The sequence below is a fragment of the Peromyscus leucopus genome, chromosome 7 (assembly GCF_004664715.2).
Source record: "Peromyscus leucopus breed LL Stock chromosome 7, UCI_PerLeu_2.1, whole genome shotgun sequence".
Taxonomy (NCBI): Eukaryota; Metazoa; Chordata; class Mammalia; order Rodentia; family Cricetidae; genus Peromyscus; species Peromyscus leucopus.
The window spans coordinates 32,504,419-32,518,374 of record NC_051069.1 but is presented as its reverse complement, the minus strand read 5'-3'; the positions used below and the strand labels follow the sequence as shown (position 1 = coordinate 32,518,374).

The 13,956-nt window shown below is 42.4% G+C and overlaps 1 protein-coding gene across 3 annotated transcripts in view; it reads right to left on the bottom strand.

Moving 5' to 3' along the window:
• Jhy (junctional cadherin complex regulator) overlaps positions 1-13,956 on the bottom strand; it is a 59,405-nt gene that overhangs the window by 42,923 nt on the left and 2,526 nt on the right. For all 3 annotated transcript variants that reach the window (XM_028866298.2, XM_037207589.1, XM_037207588.1), the window contains exon 2: positions 13,003-13,338. In XM_028866298.2, coding sequence (XP_028722131.1) covers positions 13,003-13,337 — 335 coding nt within the window. In that variant the 5' untranslated portion in view covers position 13,338. The remainder of the gene's footprint in view (positions 1-13,002; positions 13,339-13,956) is intronic.

The window sequence follows — 13,956 nt, the reverse complement described above, 5'->3', positions numbered from 1 at the left end:
TGCCGATAAGGGGAGGTGGAGAGGAGGAAGGTTGGGACTCAGAGCACAAGGTTCACCAGAGGTCAGATCTGCAAGGACCTCATAAGTCTGGAAGAGTTTGGGCTTAGCTAAATTATCTGAGTGCTTAATTATAGAGAGACTGGTAATCAATTAAGGACAGCCAAAGGGATGAGCTTCAGGTCAGCCTTACACACACATTATTTTGAAGACATTTAGAACGGTCTTCTTGGTGATCAGATGAGGCATCACTGGGCTGGAGGGATGAGCCAGTGGCTAAGAGCACTTGTTGCTCTTACAGAGGACCTGGTGTTCGGTTCCCAGGACCCACAGGATGGCTCATAACCACCAGTAACTCCAGTTCCAGGAGATCCATATTCAATTGTTCAATAATATCTCAAAACCCACTCTAACCTTGTCATCCTGTGAGCCTTAGATAAATCACTTACTGGTAGAGCTGGTGGTTTTTTTTTTTTTTTTTTTTTTTTTTTTTTTTTTTTTAAGGTAGTTGCTATAGTTAGGATTTTAAATTCCCCAGAGAGGCCCATGTGTTGAAGGTTTGTTCTCCAGCTTGTGACAGCACTAAGAAGTGATTGAACCTTTAGGAGACCGGGCCTGCTGGGAAAACTAAGTTACTGGAGCCACACCCTTTGGGCTGCTGGAACTAAGAATGGTTCTCTGTTTCTTGGGCTCCAGCGGGGTGAACAGACCTCCTCTCCCAGGAGCTCCTGCCTCGATATTGGCACAGGCCTCAAGAAACAGGGTCGAATGCCATGGAAGAGTGGGCCCAGAGAGTGGGCCTCTTTTTAAGGGGTCTGTTTCTAGCATCTCATCACAATCATGGAAAGATAACACAAGGGCCTCTGATGTTTGGAGGGAAGGCATTCCCCTCTTTTTACACCGGCGATCACATCGGAAACACCGGAGCCTCACTCCGACTGCTCACAGCACTGAACCAGCATCAGTGACAGCCACCTACACGTGCACGCTGCCTTCTTTCTCTGCACAACGACGTGGAGTTTTCTGGCTCTGGGAGATGCTCCAGGGGAGTGCACAAGGACCGCAGCTCTAGGACAGAAAGAACTGCCTGCCCTCAACTTCTGATGCCACTGAATACTCTGTGAAAGACTCTTTAACTCAGTGCCTGGCACAGAGTAAGGACGGAGGAAACAGTAGCCCGGAGAATACCGCAATGAGCTCTGCTGCCGGGTTTTGCTCACTGCCAACTGCACTCGGTCTCCAGGACATAACACAGTTGTTGTGTACTATGCTTCCTCCTGATGGAGCTCAAGGGATCCTTCTTCCCCCCAGGGCTTAAGATATTTTAAGAGGCTCTAAATGGTGCCCTAGTGGCCTGAAAGATATAACACTCATTAAAAAAAAAAAAAATCCAGTTTTTAGTCACAACTTAGGTTCTGTGGGAAATGTCTGAACCATAATTTAGGAAATGGGATTAAGAAATATCGTGAATCCACATGATGAACTATTTTAACAACCACTAAAACTTGATAAGAGAGATACAAGTAAGAAAATTAAATTGTTTTGTACCTTTCAGAGAACCAGTAACTCCGAGGCCCTGACAGATTGCCTTTCTTTAAGAAATGGCAGCTTGGAAGAGCATCACGCCTACAGAGCTCGATGTTTTAAGCAGAAACTAGACGACATGAAAGGGGCTGGGAGTTAACAAGAAGAGATGAGCTGCCGAGAAACATGTTTCTGAACCAGTTGTCAGAAGGGAAGCATGTATTATACAGAAATAAAACCAAAACTACCATGGTTCCCACGGAAGCTTTAATGACTCAGTGCCATCTACACCGGCAATGGCTGTCTCCAAACACCCCCTTCACCGTTTCAAATGGAAGACATGTTGAAACTAATGGAGGCTTTTTTTTTTTTTTTCAAAATCATGTGCATGGAAAACTGTAACGCTTCCCAGAAATAAATCGAATTGTTGAAACAGAACATGATACTAAAGGAGCCCATTGTACCGAGCTCGTGTGGTAAGAAGCCCAATTGTGTTTTGCAGTCTGGGTCAACACACAGGGACAAAATGAGTGTGAAGTGCTCTTTCACGGGCAATCATCTGCACACAAAACATGCACCTCTTCCCCTCCTCATCCGACAGGAAGGTCACACAGACAATGAGAACACAACTCTTTTGTTACCCTTCAGACAACAGATGTCGGGGCTCCTCTTCAGAGGCCTGGGTTAGAAACGGATGCAGAGAGGCGAGGGAGTGGGGAGGGGCATCTCATGTGTGTTCAGTGGGGTCTTTGCTGCCTTTAATGGACCCTGTTTGAGTCCGTGCTGTGATAACTTCAAACAAAATAAAATCAAATCTCCATTTAATGAAGAGCCTCATACTCAGTTTGTATTCAATCAAAAAATTACTAAAATTAGAGCATGTTTCTAGTTCAATTAACATCCTTTGCACTCACAATAAAATATTCAATAACTGGCCATTTTGCCTGTTGAGGAGCGGAATAAAAGCGAAGCCCACGTCAGTTAGCTGTTACTTATTTACCACTCTATGTTAAGCAGGCAGTTAGATTGAAACTGCACATGTTATTACTGATTTAGGTTTCATTTAATCCTTTGAAACAGAATAATTATTCCCAATTTATATGCCATTAAATCTTTTATGCACACGAGCAGCAAATTCAATTTTTGTTTAAGTGTAGAGTTTGTGGTGTTTTTTAAAGGAGCCACAAAACACCATTGTTTCTGAGATTCCTAAGTTCTGCCTCATCTTGCTCTTCTCATCGATGGCATTTAAGGAAATAAAATGCAATAAATCTAAAAGATTAAAAAGTCACTTTTGCAGGTATGAAATAAAGTGTTTCCACAGACACGCTTTGTGGAGATTATTTGTAACCCATAAATTTTCATTTAATGGAGGCATTTATTTTACTTAAATAATTAAACATTTTAATAGAAAAAAAATAATAGCTCAATGAACTGAAAGTAAAGCCTGCCTATAAAACACACTCAAGTGAAGGGGGCTAATTGTTATTTAATGAACTTTGCTTACAGCAATTACATTATTTAGATAATTTTGACCCAAATCCCTTTCTTTTTCAACAACAGACTTGTGTTCTTTTGTTGCTGTTTTTTGTTTATTTGTTTGTTTATTTGATTTTTTGGCAGGGCTTCTCCACACAGCCTTGGCTGTCATCCTAGAACTCACTCTGTAGACCAGGCTGGCCTCAAACTCACAGAGATCCATCCACCTGCCTCTGTCTCCCAAGTGCTGAGATTAAAGGTGGGCTCCACCACACTGGGCTTCAACAACGCATTTGTGATTGTTACAACCAGACATTTGTCCCAAGTTATTGCTAGGACCAATTTCAACTCAAGGTGGACCTGGGAATAAAGGGGAAATAAATGATCTAAGCAGCACGTGCTAGTGATCTCAATGTACAATCCTAGCACTTCACTCTACTGAGACGACAGTGAAGCAGGACGAAGGCTACACCGTCCCAAGAAACGCCGTATTGTTATAGTGGTCTTGACCAGCCTTCTGCTGAATCCTGTTAAGGAAAAGTTTCTCCTGGTCAATGGAGTCTACCTCTAGTCTGGGTATGAACCTAACATTCCAAGCTACTCAAAACTTAAGAGTCAATGCAGTTGAGTCAATCAGTCATCTGGCTAAGGAGCAACCCCTCAGGAAGGTGGATTCCCTTAATGCCATGTTAAAAAGAATAATTATCCCTTTAATGAGATAATGTACCTTTCCTTCCCAGAAAACTTGGTTTTCATGCAGTAACTACAGGCCTGCCACGAGGCTCTGTTAAGTGGGCCTATTGATTTTCCCATGATGTTAAATATAAATTCCAATACCATTAATCTGATATTTAAAATGTAAAATATATATTGTCTAAAGAAAACCTAAATACCCAAAAGTCTTAAAAGTTGAGGTTGTGACTCAGAAAGGTATATTTCCCCCTTTCCTTTTTTCTATTTATTTCTTTTACATGGTGGCCAGAGCATAAATATTCTTTCTCTGGTACTTTGGGTACTTTGGGCTTTTTTTTTTTTTTTTTTTTTTAACGTTCTCTCTGAAGCTCTCTCCCTTTGCTCTGTAGTTGCTTCCTGAACCTCTATGCCTAACTCAAAAAGATGCAGCCTTTTCCTCTTATTAATTTTTATTTTTTTATTTCATGTGTATGGGTGTATGTATGTGTATGTACCACTTGCATCAATGCCTAAGGAGGCCAGAAGAGGGCGTAAGATCCCTTGGAACTGGAGTTACAGAGGCGTGTGAGGCACCATGTGTGTTCTGGAAACCAAACTCCAGGTCCTCGCAAGAGCAGTAAGTGTTCTTAATTGTGGAGCTATCTCTCCAGCCCCTTCCCCTTCTTCCTTCTTCTTGTTCTTGTTCTTGTTGTTCTTGTTGTTCTTGTTGTTCTTGTTCTTGTTCTTGTTCTTGTTCTTCTTCTTCTTCTTCTTCTTCTTCTTCTTCTTCTTCTTCTTCTTCTTCATTCTTCCTCCTCCTACTCTCCTTCCTCTTCCTCTTCTTTCTCTTCTTCCTTCTTCTTCCTCCTACTCCTCCTTCCTCTTCCTCTTCTTTCTCTTCTTCATCTTATTCTTCTTCCTCTTCCTTCTTCTTCCTATTCCTTTTCCTCCTCCCCTTCCTCCTCCTCTTCTTCCTCTTCCTCCTTTTTCACGAGTAAGATGGGGCTCCTCAAAATTTCTGGTAATTGTGGCACAGCATTTGGAGCTACATTTTCTCTCTCCAAGTGAGAGTTTATGACATGACTTGTGGACATTTTCTATGGAAAGTTTGAGTGTTCCTTTTACTCACCAAAACAATGGTTAAGAGTAGAGATTTTTCTTTTGAGATAGGTGTCTAGCCTTGAATTTCTAATTAGCTCAGAATGAACTTTGGACCATTCTGACTCACACTCCTTAGTCCTGGGATTACAATATACACCACCATGGCCAGTTTCTTCAGGGCTGGGGATTGAACCCAGGGCTTTATGCATGCTAGGCAAGCACTCTAGCAACTGAACCACATCCCTAGCCCAAGGCTTTAACTTTTAAGACCTTGGGGTATTCATACCGCCTTTAGACAGCACACATTTTACATTTTAAATATCAGATTAATGGTATTAAAATTTACATTTGACAACAGGGGGGAAACACTGGATAGGTCTTACCCCTGTGTGGTGGTTTGGATGGTCATGGCCACTGTAGGCTCATATATTTGTATGCTTAGTCCCTAATTGGTGGAACTGCTTTGGGAAAGATTAGGAAGTGTAGCCTTGCTGAAAGAGGTGGGGTTTGAGGTTGCAAATGCTCATGCTAGGTTTAGCCTCTTTCTGCTACAAAGTTGTGGATCCGATGTAAACTCTCAGCTACTGCTCCAATGCCAAGCCTGCCTGACATCACGCTTCCTACCAGGATGACCATGGACTCAACCTCAGAAACTGTAAGGAAAACCCCAATTAAGTGATTTTTTTCAATAAGTTCCCTCAGTCACAATGTCTCTTCTCAGCAATGGAAACGTAACTAAGACACCCTGTGACCAGGGTCTGTCACTGACTGACCAATGGTGTAAGCTTGAGCAAGTCTCTTTAGTTCTCTAAGTCATGGCTCCTCCTTTTGTATAACAGGAAACCTGGCTGAACTTCCAGACTCTAAAAGTTCTAAGAATCTATCACTGTATGAGTTAGGTGGGCTTATTGTGTGAAATGTCTCAAAGCTAGTAAGTAGTGGGAAAATCATTGCATTTAAATATGATACTAACAAGATTATAAAAACTAGAACTAAAAATGTATTAAACTGGGTTTGATGACTCACAGTGGGAATCTCAGCACTTAGGAAGGACTTCCATGAGTTCAAGCCCAGCCTAAGCTACACAGTGAAACTCTGCCTCAAATGACCAGATGGATCCACAAAAAAGGCATTCTATCCTCCTGACTTACGTGACCCACCCCAAAAGTTGTCTTTTGATTTTTGTAACTGCAGCATGATACGTGTTTTCCCCCACACAAATAAATTATTATTATTATTATTATTATTTTAAAGAAAGGAGGTTGAAAACTATACCAATCAAAGTTTTCTATATTTTTCAACTTGTGAGGAAATGGAAGTAGATCATAAATTGATCTATCCCCTTAGTAACTTGCTATAATATTCTCCATAAACTCACAGGATTGTGGGTAATAAATTGTACTTTCTAGGTTTTTTGTTTTGTTTTGTTTTTTGTTTTTTTGAGACAGGGTTTCTCTGTGTAGCTTTGCGCCTTTCCTGGAACTCACTTGGTAGCCCAGGCTGGCCTCGAACTCACAGAGATCCGCCTGGCTCTGCCTCCCGAGTGCTGGGATTAAAGGCATGCGCCGCCGCCGCCACCACCGCCCGGCCTAGGTTTTTTTTTTTTTTTTTTTTTTTTTAAACTGGTTGTTTACTTACTTGAGCACAAAAACATACCCCAGTTTTGAAATAAACAAGTAAGGAACTAGCAGATATCTCTGGGGCACAATAATGGAGAGTCCCCATGAGTCTCTGCAGCTTTAGCATTTCTGGCAGGAGCTTGGCCTTTAATAGACATAATCCATGCTCCCCCACACTCCTTACTTCCTCCATGACAGTCCGCCTGTCATGATAGCCCCACGCCTGCTCTGAGGGTTTAACCAAGAAGTTAGTGAGCCCGTGAATGAATGTAAAGCAGAAACAGCTAATACCTACAACAAAAAAACCACCACTCTGATATAACTATTCCCCACATGGTTTGAAATAACTAAGGCTTCAGCTGCTGTTCCCCCCACTCCAAATTATTTAGGACTCCTAGAACATGGTATACAGGATAATACATTTAAAGAGATTGGCCAACCAACGGCCTTAAATGGAAGGTTTTCCTGTCAACAGAAACAGCTGTTAACATAGATGAATGACATTAGAAAGGAGCAGGAATGAAAGGTAATTCCCATAACTTTCTGGAATGGTCTTCATAATCCTAGAACATTAGAACCAGTCTTAAATGTTTTTCTTGTGTTCCCAACTGATGAAGGAAACAAACAAACAGAAACCCCACAACCCTTATAAGGGACATGAGTCTAGTCTCAGCTTAAATATTTCCCAAATTCTAGAAAACAGCTGGAAGGAAAAAAAGGAAGGAAAAGAGCTGGAGAAATTTGGGAGGAATGGAAACTCGAGGTATTTGATCCTCACTAAGGCTTTCTTTATCCACTCTGTTTGTTTTGACTCTTCAACACTCCTCTTCAAGCCCTAACGTTCATCATCCAAAACTTTTCCTGATTCTTGGATTATTACTAGGAGCAACATACTTTAAAGCACCCAAGTGTGTGTGTGTGTGGGGGTGTGGTGGTATTGTGTTCCCCAAAATATTGTGTACTCTAATAAATTTATCTGGGGTCAGAGAACAGACAGCCACTAAATACAAAGGCTAGAAAATGGTGGCACTCACACCTTTAATCCTAGCATTCCAGAGATAGAAATCCTTCTGGATCTCTGTGAGTTCAAGGCCACATTGGAAACAGCCAAGCTTGGTGACACACGCCTTTAATCCCAGAAAGCCAGCCTTTAATCCCAGGGAGTGGTGGTAGCAAAAAGATATATAAGACATGAGGACCAGAAACTAGAGGATTTGGGCTGGTTAAGCATTCAGGCTTTTGAGCAGTAATTCAGCTGAGACCCATTCCGGATGAGGACTCAGAGGCCTCCAGTCTGAGGAGACAAAACCAGCTGAGGATCCGGCGAGGTGAGATAGCTGTGGCTTGTTCTGTCTCTCTGATCTACCAGCATGGACCCCAATAACTGGCCTCGGGCTTGATTTTATTAATAAGTACTTTTAAGATTCCTGCTACATGGGGGTGTATCCTATAACACAGTTTTAAAAAATTTGATTATTGCCAAGTCAGTCCCCCACCCTTTTCCAACAGTTCTTGAATGCTTAACTGAACTGGTAATGGCCCACCGTGCTACCTGCCTCCCGTTAATACTTACCTACAGTGCATTCTTAGTCAGGACACAACCCCTTGTGTACAGTTACTGTGGTTTCCAGGTGATATGAGAGGAAACTACCACTGAGCACTCTAATGTACACATGGCTGTGTCCCAGGGCAATTGCTTAAGAGTAGAAGCTAAGGGCTGGAGGGATGGCTCAGAAGGTTAAGAACACAGGCTATTCTTCCAGGGGTCCCGAGTTCAATTCCCAGAAATCACATGGTGGCTTACAACCATCTTTAATGAGATCTGATGCCTCTTCTGGCATGCAGGCATACATTCAGACAGAAAAAAATAGAGGCTACTGTGATCACTGACCTCATTGTTCAAGGAGAAACACAGTAAATGCCAACTTATTCAGAGGACTCAATATCCTTTAGACAACTTTGTTGCTTTATAAAAATGTATAATTCCACATGCACATTTACTCTGGCTTCAGTTTAGTCCATCCTGACATGGTTCTATCTTCTATTACTATTATCTTTGTGTGTGCATGAGCACATGCCAATCAGTGCAGGTGTGGAGGTCAGAGGACAACTTGTGTGAGTTGGTCCTCTCCTTCCCCCATGTGGGTCCAGAGGAGTCAAACTTAGGTCCTCAGGCTTGGTAGCAGGTGTCTTTACCTGCTGACCCATCTCAACAGTCCTATGGTCAACGTTTCACTAGTTAGTTAGTAAAGTGGAATCCATGATTGCATATTTCATTTACTACATTGACTTATTCGTTTTATGTGTGTTGGGGTGCACACCACTGCACATGTGGAGGTCAGAGAACAACGTGTGGGGTCGGTTCTTTCCTTCTCCTCTATGGGTCTCAGGGATCAAACTCAGGTCACCAGGCTTGGTGCTACGTAAACACTTGATGGTAAGACACTTAGACCCATGATTACATGTTCACAGTGAGAGCCTTGAGCTGAGTCATCGAGAAGCTTACGGGCTCCGCACATGCCCAAGAGCTTCGGTGTCTTATCGGCAAAAGTAATGGTAACACCCAAGGTAGGGGCTCCCATGTGTCCAGTCCCGAGTTCACTCCCTAGCACCATATTAAGGACTAAGTTTATAAAATTAAATTAAGCCTATCTAGAGGCTCCAACTAAGATAAAGGAAGTAACATAGGAAACAAGTAGCTCTCCAATGGAAAGAATTATATAAATACTCCTACAAACAAGACGGTATTACGCACATATGCTTGGGACTGGATGGTGGCTTTCTGACTTTCTTTCTTTCTTCCTTCCTTCCTTTCTTTTTTTTAATGCACCAGACTTTAGAAGGCTTCCAACTAAAGAGGGTATTTCTGACGCCCTGGGCATTACATTGATCTTCTTCTTCGTGAGTGCTGTGTGTCATGAGGCTCATTCTGGAGTGGGGCTTAAGGATTACCACACGATGATCCTCTCTCCACTCTTGATTCATTCACTCCTGTCGATGCTGCTCCAATTTCCATTAAGTAAAGGGTTTTCTCTAATCCATAGACCCTGAACTGTGGCTTTGACTTCTGGATGTTCTAGTCACATCAAAACCTAAGTGTGGGGCTAAGTGATTTGTCAGGCAGCTTTTAAAACTATTGCTTATAAAAGCAGGAAGAAAGGTTTGTCTTGGTTTAAGGCCAGGCCTGGGCTAATTTTTTTTGAACTACAATCCCCAGAATGCCATCTACCTTGCAGAAATGAAAGCCTGCTTCAATTTTATGTTGAAACCCAAGATCAATTTATTTGTATCATGGCTCATAACTACTTAGATTTGAGTGACAGACCACCGACGAAAGAACCATATAACTAATATGAAGCAGAGAGAGGATCGATACCCAACCACACTTGAATCACATTTTTGAGACATTATTTAGACAAATCCTTCAGTTCTGTTTTCCTTTGTAGTGTGGAACTGGTCCTTTTTCATCCAGTCAATGGAGCACTACATTCTAACAGGTACTAAATGGAGTCCATTCTGTCCCTGCCCTGCGGTTTATAGTCTATCACTGAACATTACCAAGGCAGGGCAAACAGAGGAAAACAGAATTATCTAAGAACCTCTGAACCAGAAGAGGAATCTAACCATACTTTTGACTTTTTGGAAGTATAACCTTTATTTTAAGATGGCTTCTGTAGTAATCAAATTATTCCTGGGAAGTTTAAACAAGGTTAAATTAAAGTCTGGCACCTGCTAAGCATGGTACAAAAAGAAGAACCAGTGGAGGTGAGGGCATTCGGTGGACTCTTGTCTTGATTTCCTCACCTTAGAAGTCAGGCAAGGAAACTGTACACCGCAGAAGAAGAACACTTGGGGCTGGAGAGATGCCACAGTGGTTAAGAGCACTTGCTGATTTTCCAGAGGACCCAGATAAGAGTCCCAGCACCCACATGGCAGCTCACAACCATCTCCAACTCCAGTCCAGGGGAGCTGACATCCTCTTCTGGACTCTGTAGACACTGCACACATTGGTGTACATACACACATGCAGGCAAAACACTCATACACATTTTTTTAAAAAAGCATGAGAAACAACAGCAAGGAATTCCTTTTTGATGTCCTCATTTTTTTTTTTTTGGTTTTTTGAGACAGTATTTCTCTGTGTAGTTTTGGTGCCTGTCCTGGATCTTGATCTGTAGACCAGGCTGGCCTCGAACTAACAGAGATCAACCTGGCTCTGCCTCCTGAGTGCTGGAATTAAAGGCCATGCGCCCGCCCTGATGTCCTTATTTCTATAAGTAAAACTATTACCATTTCCTATCATGAAGACGCCAGATCTCCCATATCAGAGCCAGGATAAAAACATAGAGCACCAAATCAGACTGCCTGAGTGTTCTGCTCAAGTACTCACTAGGTACAATGCGTGGGCATCAAGGCAACATTCAGAAGCCTTCCTGACAACCTTCAAGATGGGCTGACTACAGTATTTACCTTCTGGGACTCCACAGGATTAGACGAGGTAACATATGTAAAGTATGTGGTCCATGAGAGAAGTTCTATACATGTTAACTGTTATTACACTTAATCAGTGCCTTCCTTTGTTCCTTCAGCCTCTGTAGCTAATCTGTCTCTGAGCTATGACAGTTAAAACATTGATTATAAAAACAAATCACCCAGAATTCTGGTGTCTACCCATGGTCTTAGATAATCATACTGTAGCAATCTCTAGACACTGGACTGGTGTGTAGCATAAGGCAAGTTCATAATTACAAGTATAGAAAAATATGTTATTTTGTTCAATGAAATGAGTCAGTCATTGAAGACTATACCTAAATTGATCTTCTTTAATATAAGCCATGAGGAGGGACAAGCAATTAAAATTTACCAAAAGGAGAATGTTATACCCTCTCAGAGTGCAGAGGTTTAAGATGTCTGGGCAACCACAGACACTGTGGGCACATATTCCTTCTCCTAAGATTCTATGATTGCATTTCTGCATACATATACCCTAACGGAGTTCACGTATCCAGCAAGCCACAGAAGGATGCACAAAGACACTCGTGTGAAATAAGAATTGGAGCAACCTAAATCTATTCATTAGTAGATGTGATGGTTAATGTCGGTTGTCAGCTTGGCAGGAAGTAGAATCAAGTAGGGAGCCAGAATCAAGTGCAGTTGCGAGGGCTTCCTAAGTTAACTGACATGAGGAGACCCATCCTAACCGATGGACAAATAAAAAGGAGGAGGAGCTGAACAGCAGCCCACCCCCACCCCCCTGCCAGCTTCCCGACCGTAGATGCTATGAGACCAGCGGCCTCAAGCTCCTGCTACAGTGACTTCCTGCCATGATGGACTGCATCCCTGGAAATGTAAGCCGAAACCAACTCTTCATTCCGTAAGGTGCTTCTTATCAAGTGTTTGATCTCAGCAGTGAGAGAAGTAACTTAGGAAGTGGGTAAGCTGTACTTCCATACAACCCACCTTACTTATAAGATTAACCAAAGCACAGCAGGAAAATGCCAAAGACACACCGTTGACCGAGGAGACTAGAGATGTATATGTCTATCCTCACCAACTTAGGCGCCCATGAAGGCAATGAACAAGTAAAGAGGTGATAAAAAGGATGTGCAGCCACATCAGCATAGTTTTGATCACTTCCGAGGAGGAAGACAGAGAAAGGATAGGAAAAGGATAGAAGGCAACTATTTTTTTTTTTCTTTTTTAGACGCCTGTGTCTCTGTGAATCTGCGTACAGGAATGTGCAGTTAAATGCAGGCATCTTCGGAGGCCAGAGGTGTCAGAGCCTCTGGAGCTAGAGTTCTAGGCAGCAGTGAGGTGCTGTTGTGGGTGGTGGGAACTGAACTCTAAAGGCAGTTTGGATTCTTTATCATTGAATCTTCTCTCTGGCCCCAGCAAGGAAATGAATGAATGATATTTATGATTATGACTCTAAAATAATCTAGTGTAAATATAGCATTAAGGGTCGTATGTGTCATCTTTTCCCTGTGTTTTTTTTTTTTTTTTTTAACGATAAATATTTTTCACCGTCAAAAAGCTGACCGGTGTGGGTCTGGCTGGGTGGCACAGTGCTTGCCTACTCTGCCCAAGGCTCTGAGTCTGGTCCACAGACCCAGAAAACAAACAAAAACAGTGAAACATGGCATTAATAACAAAAGAAAAAAACGTGCCTTCAAATCACAATGAGCTTAGACAAATTATTTCTTCTCTGTTCGCCTCATTTCCCCCAACTTTAATGTAGGAACCACAGTCCCTTCCCTACACAATGACAGTGCAGAGCCACGTGAAAACGCTCTTTAAAAATTTCTACAGTATTGATACTGTTGTAATAATCATTACTAGCAGGACATTATTAGAGTTCCAGGACAGTCAGGACTATTACACAGAGAAACCCTGTCTTGGGGAAAAAAAAAAGAGGAGGAAGAGGAAGAGGAGAAGGAGGAGGAAGAGGAGGTGGGGGAGGAGGTGGTGAAACCAATGAGCCATGCTGCCCTTGGTTGCTTGGAGACCTGCTTCTTCACATTGCTCACTAAGACAGCCCATCCTTTCTCACCTGGCAAGGTACCAGAGATTAATGAACATGACTCCTTTCACAGGCCAGTCAGTTCCTCACCTGTGATTCACACCACCGGCTCCCGGGTCTTCCTTGTTGGCCCTGTGGGCTGCCTTTCTGTTCACTTCCTCTTCTGGCTCACTCAGGCTTTCCTGGTCAGGGCTGTCCTCTTCTAAGCTGTCAGGTTCCATATTTTTGTCCTGGATTTGGTCCTCAACTTTGGACTGGGCCTTAATGTCTTGGGGGAGGCTTTCCGAATCTGATTCTAAGGAGTCTTTTGAAATCTGACTTAAGTCTTCTTTCTTAAAGGCTCTGCCTGAAGGCTGGGTCCTCAGGTTGGTATGATGGACAGGAGACTGACTGGAGAGCTTGGGAACTGGTTTATATTTACTCATCCTGAAAAACAGAAACATGAACGGGAACGCACTTGTTAACAGAAGCAGTTAGCTAACATTTATAATTGCGGCTGTCAAAAGCATTGCTTAAAAATTATATTTATGTTACTCGGCAGCTACTGAAATCATAATGGCAATGTTTGTCAAAAATGTCAATGAGCAAGAGAACCTTGTTATATTATCTGCAGGCTTTTGAATGCACCCTTTTGAGAGTGTGAGCAAGGAAGGCTTATTGGAAAAATGATTGTTTTTCTCTCTGCAGAAACACATCTGATTTAGGGCCCATGAGCGGCCTGAGTAATCGAATGAGGTTTTATTGAGGAAATCAAATGGCTGCTTGAAAGCAGGTTCTGTTTCCAGCTTCCAAGGGCTTCTTACAAACAAGCCGGAACAAAGCCAAATGGTTAATTGTGAGCAGTGCTTTTGGTGGCTTTATTTCAAATGCCCAGGGCAAGTGTGTGTGTGTGTGTGTGTGTGTGTGTGTGTGTACATCCTGTTCAGTAGCAGCCATAGATGCTCTCAAACAGGTTTAGGGTTTACCATTTAGAGACTAAAGGAGAGAAAAGCATGATTTCCCCAACCAGAACTGTAATACACAGAGTGCTTCATTCCTAGACCA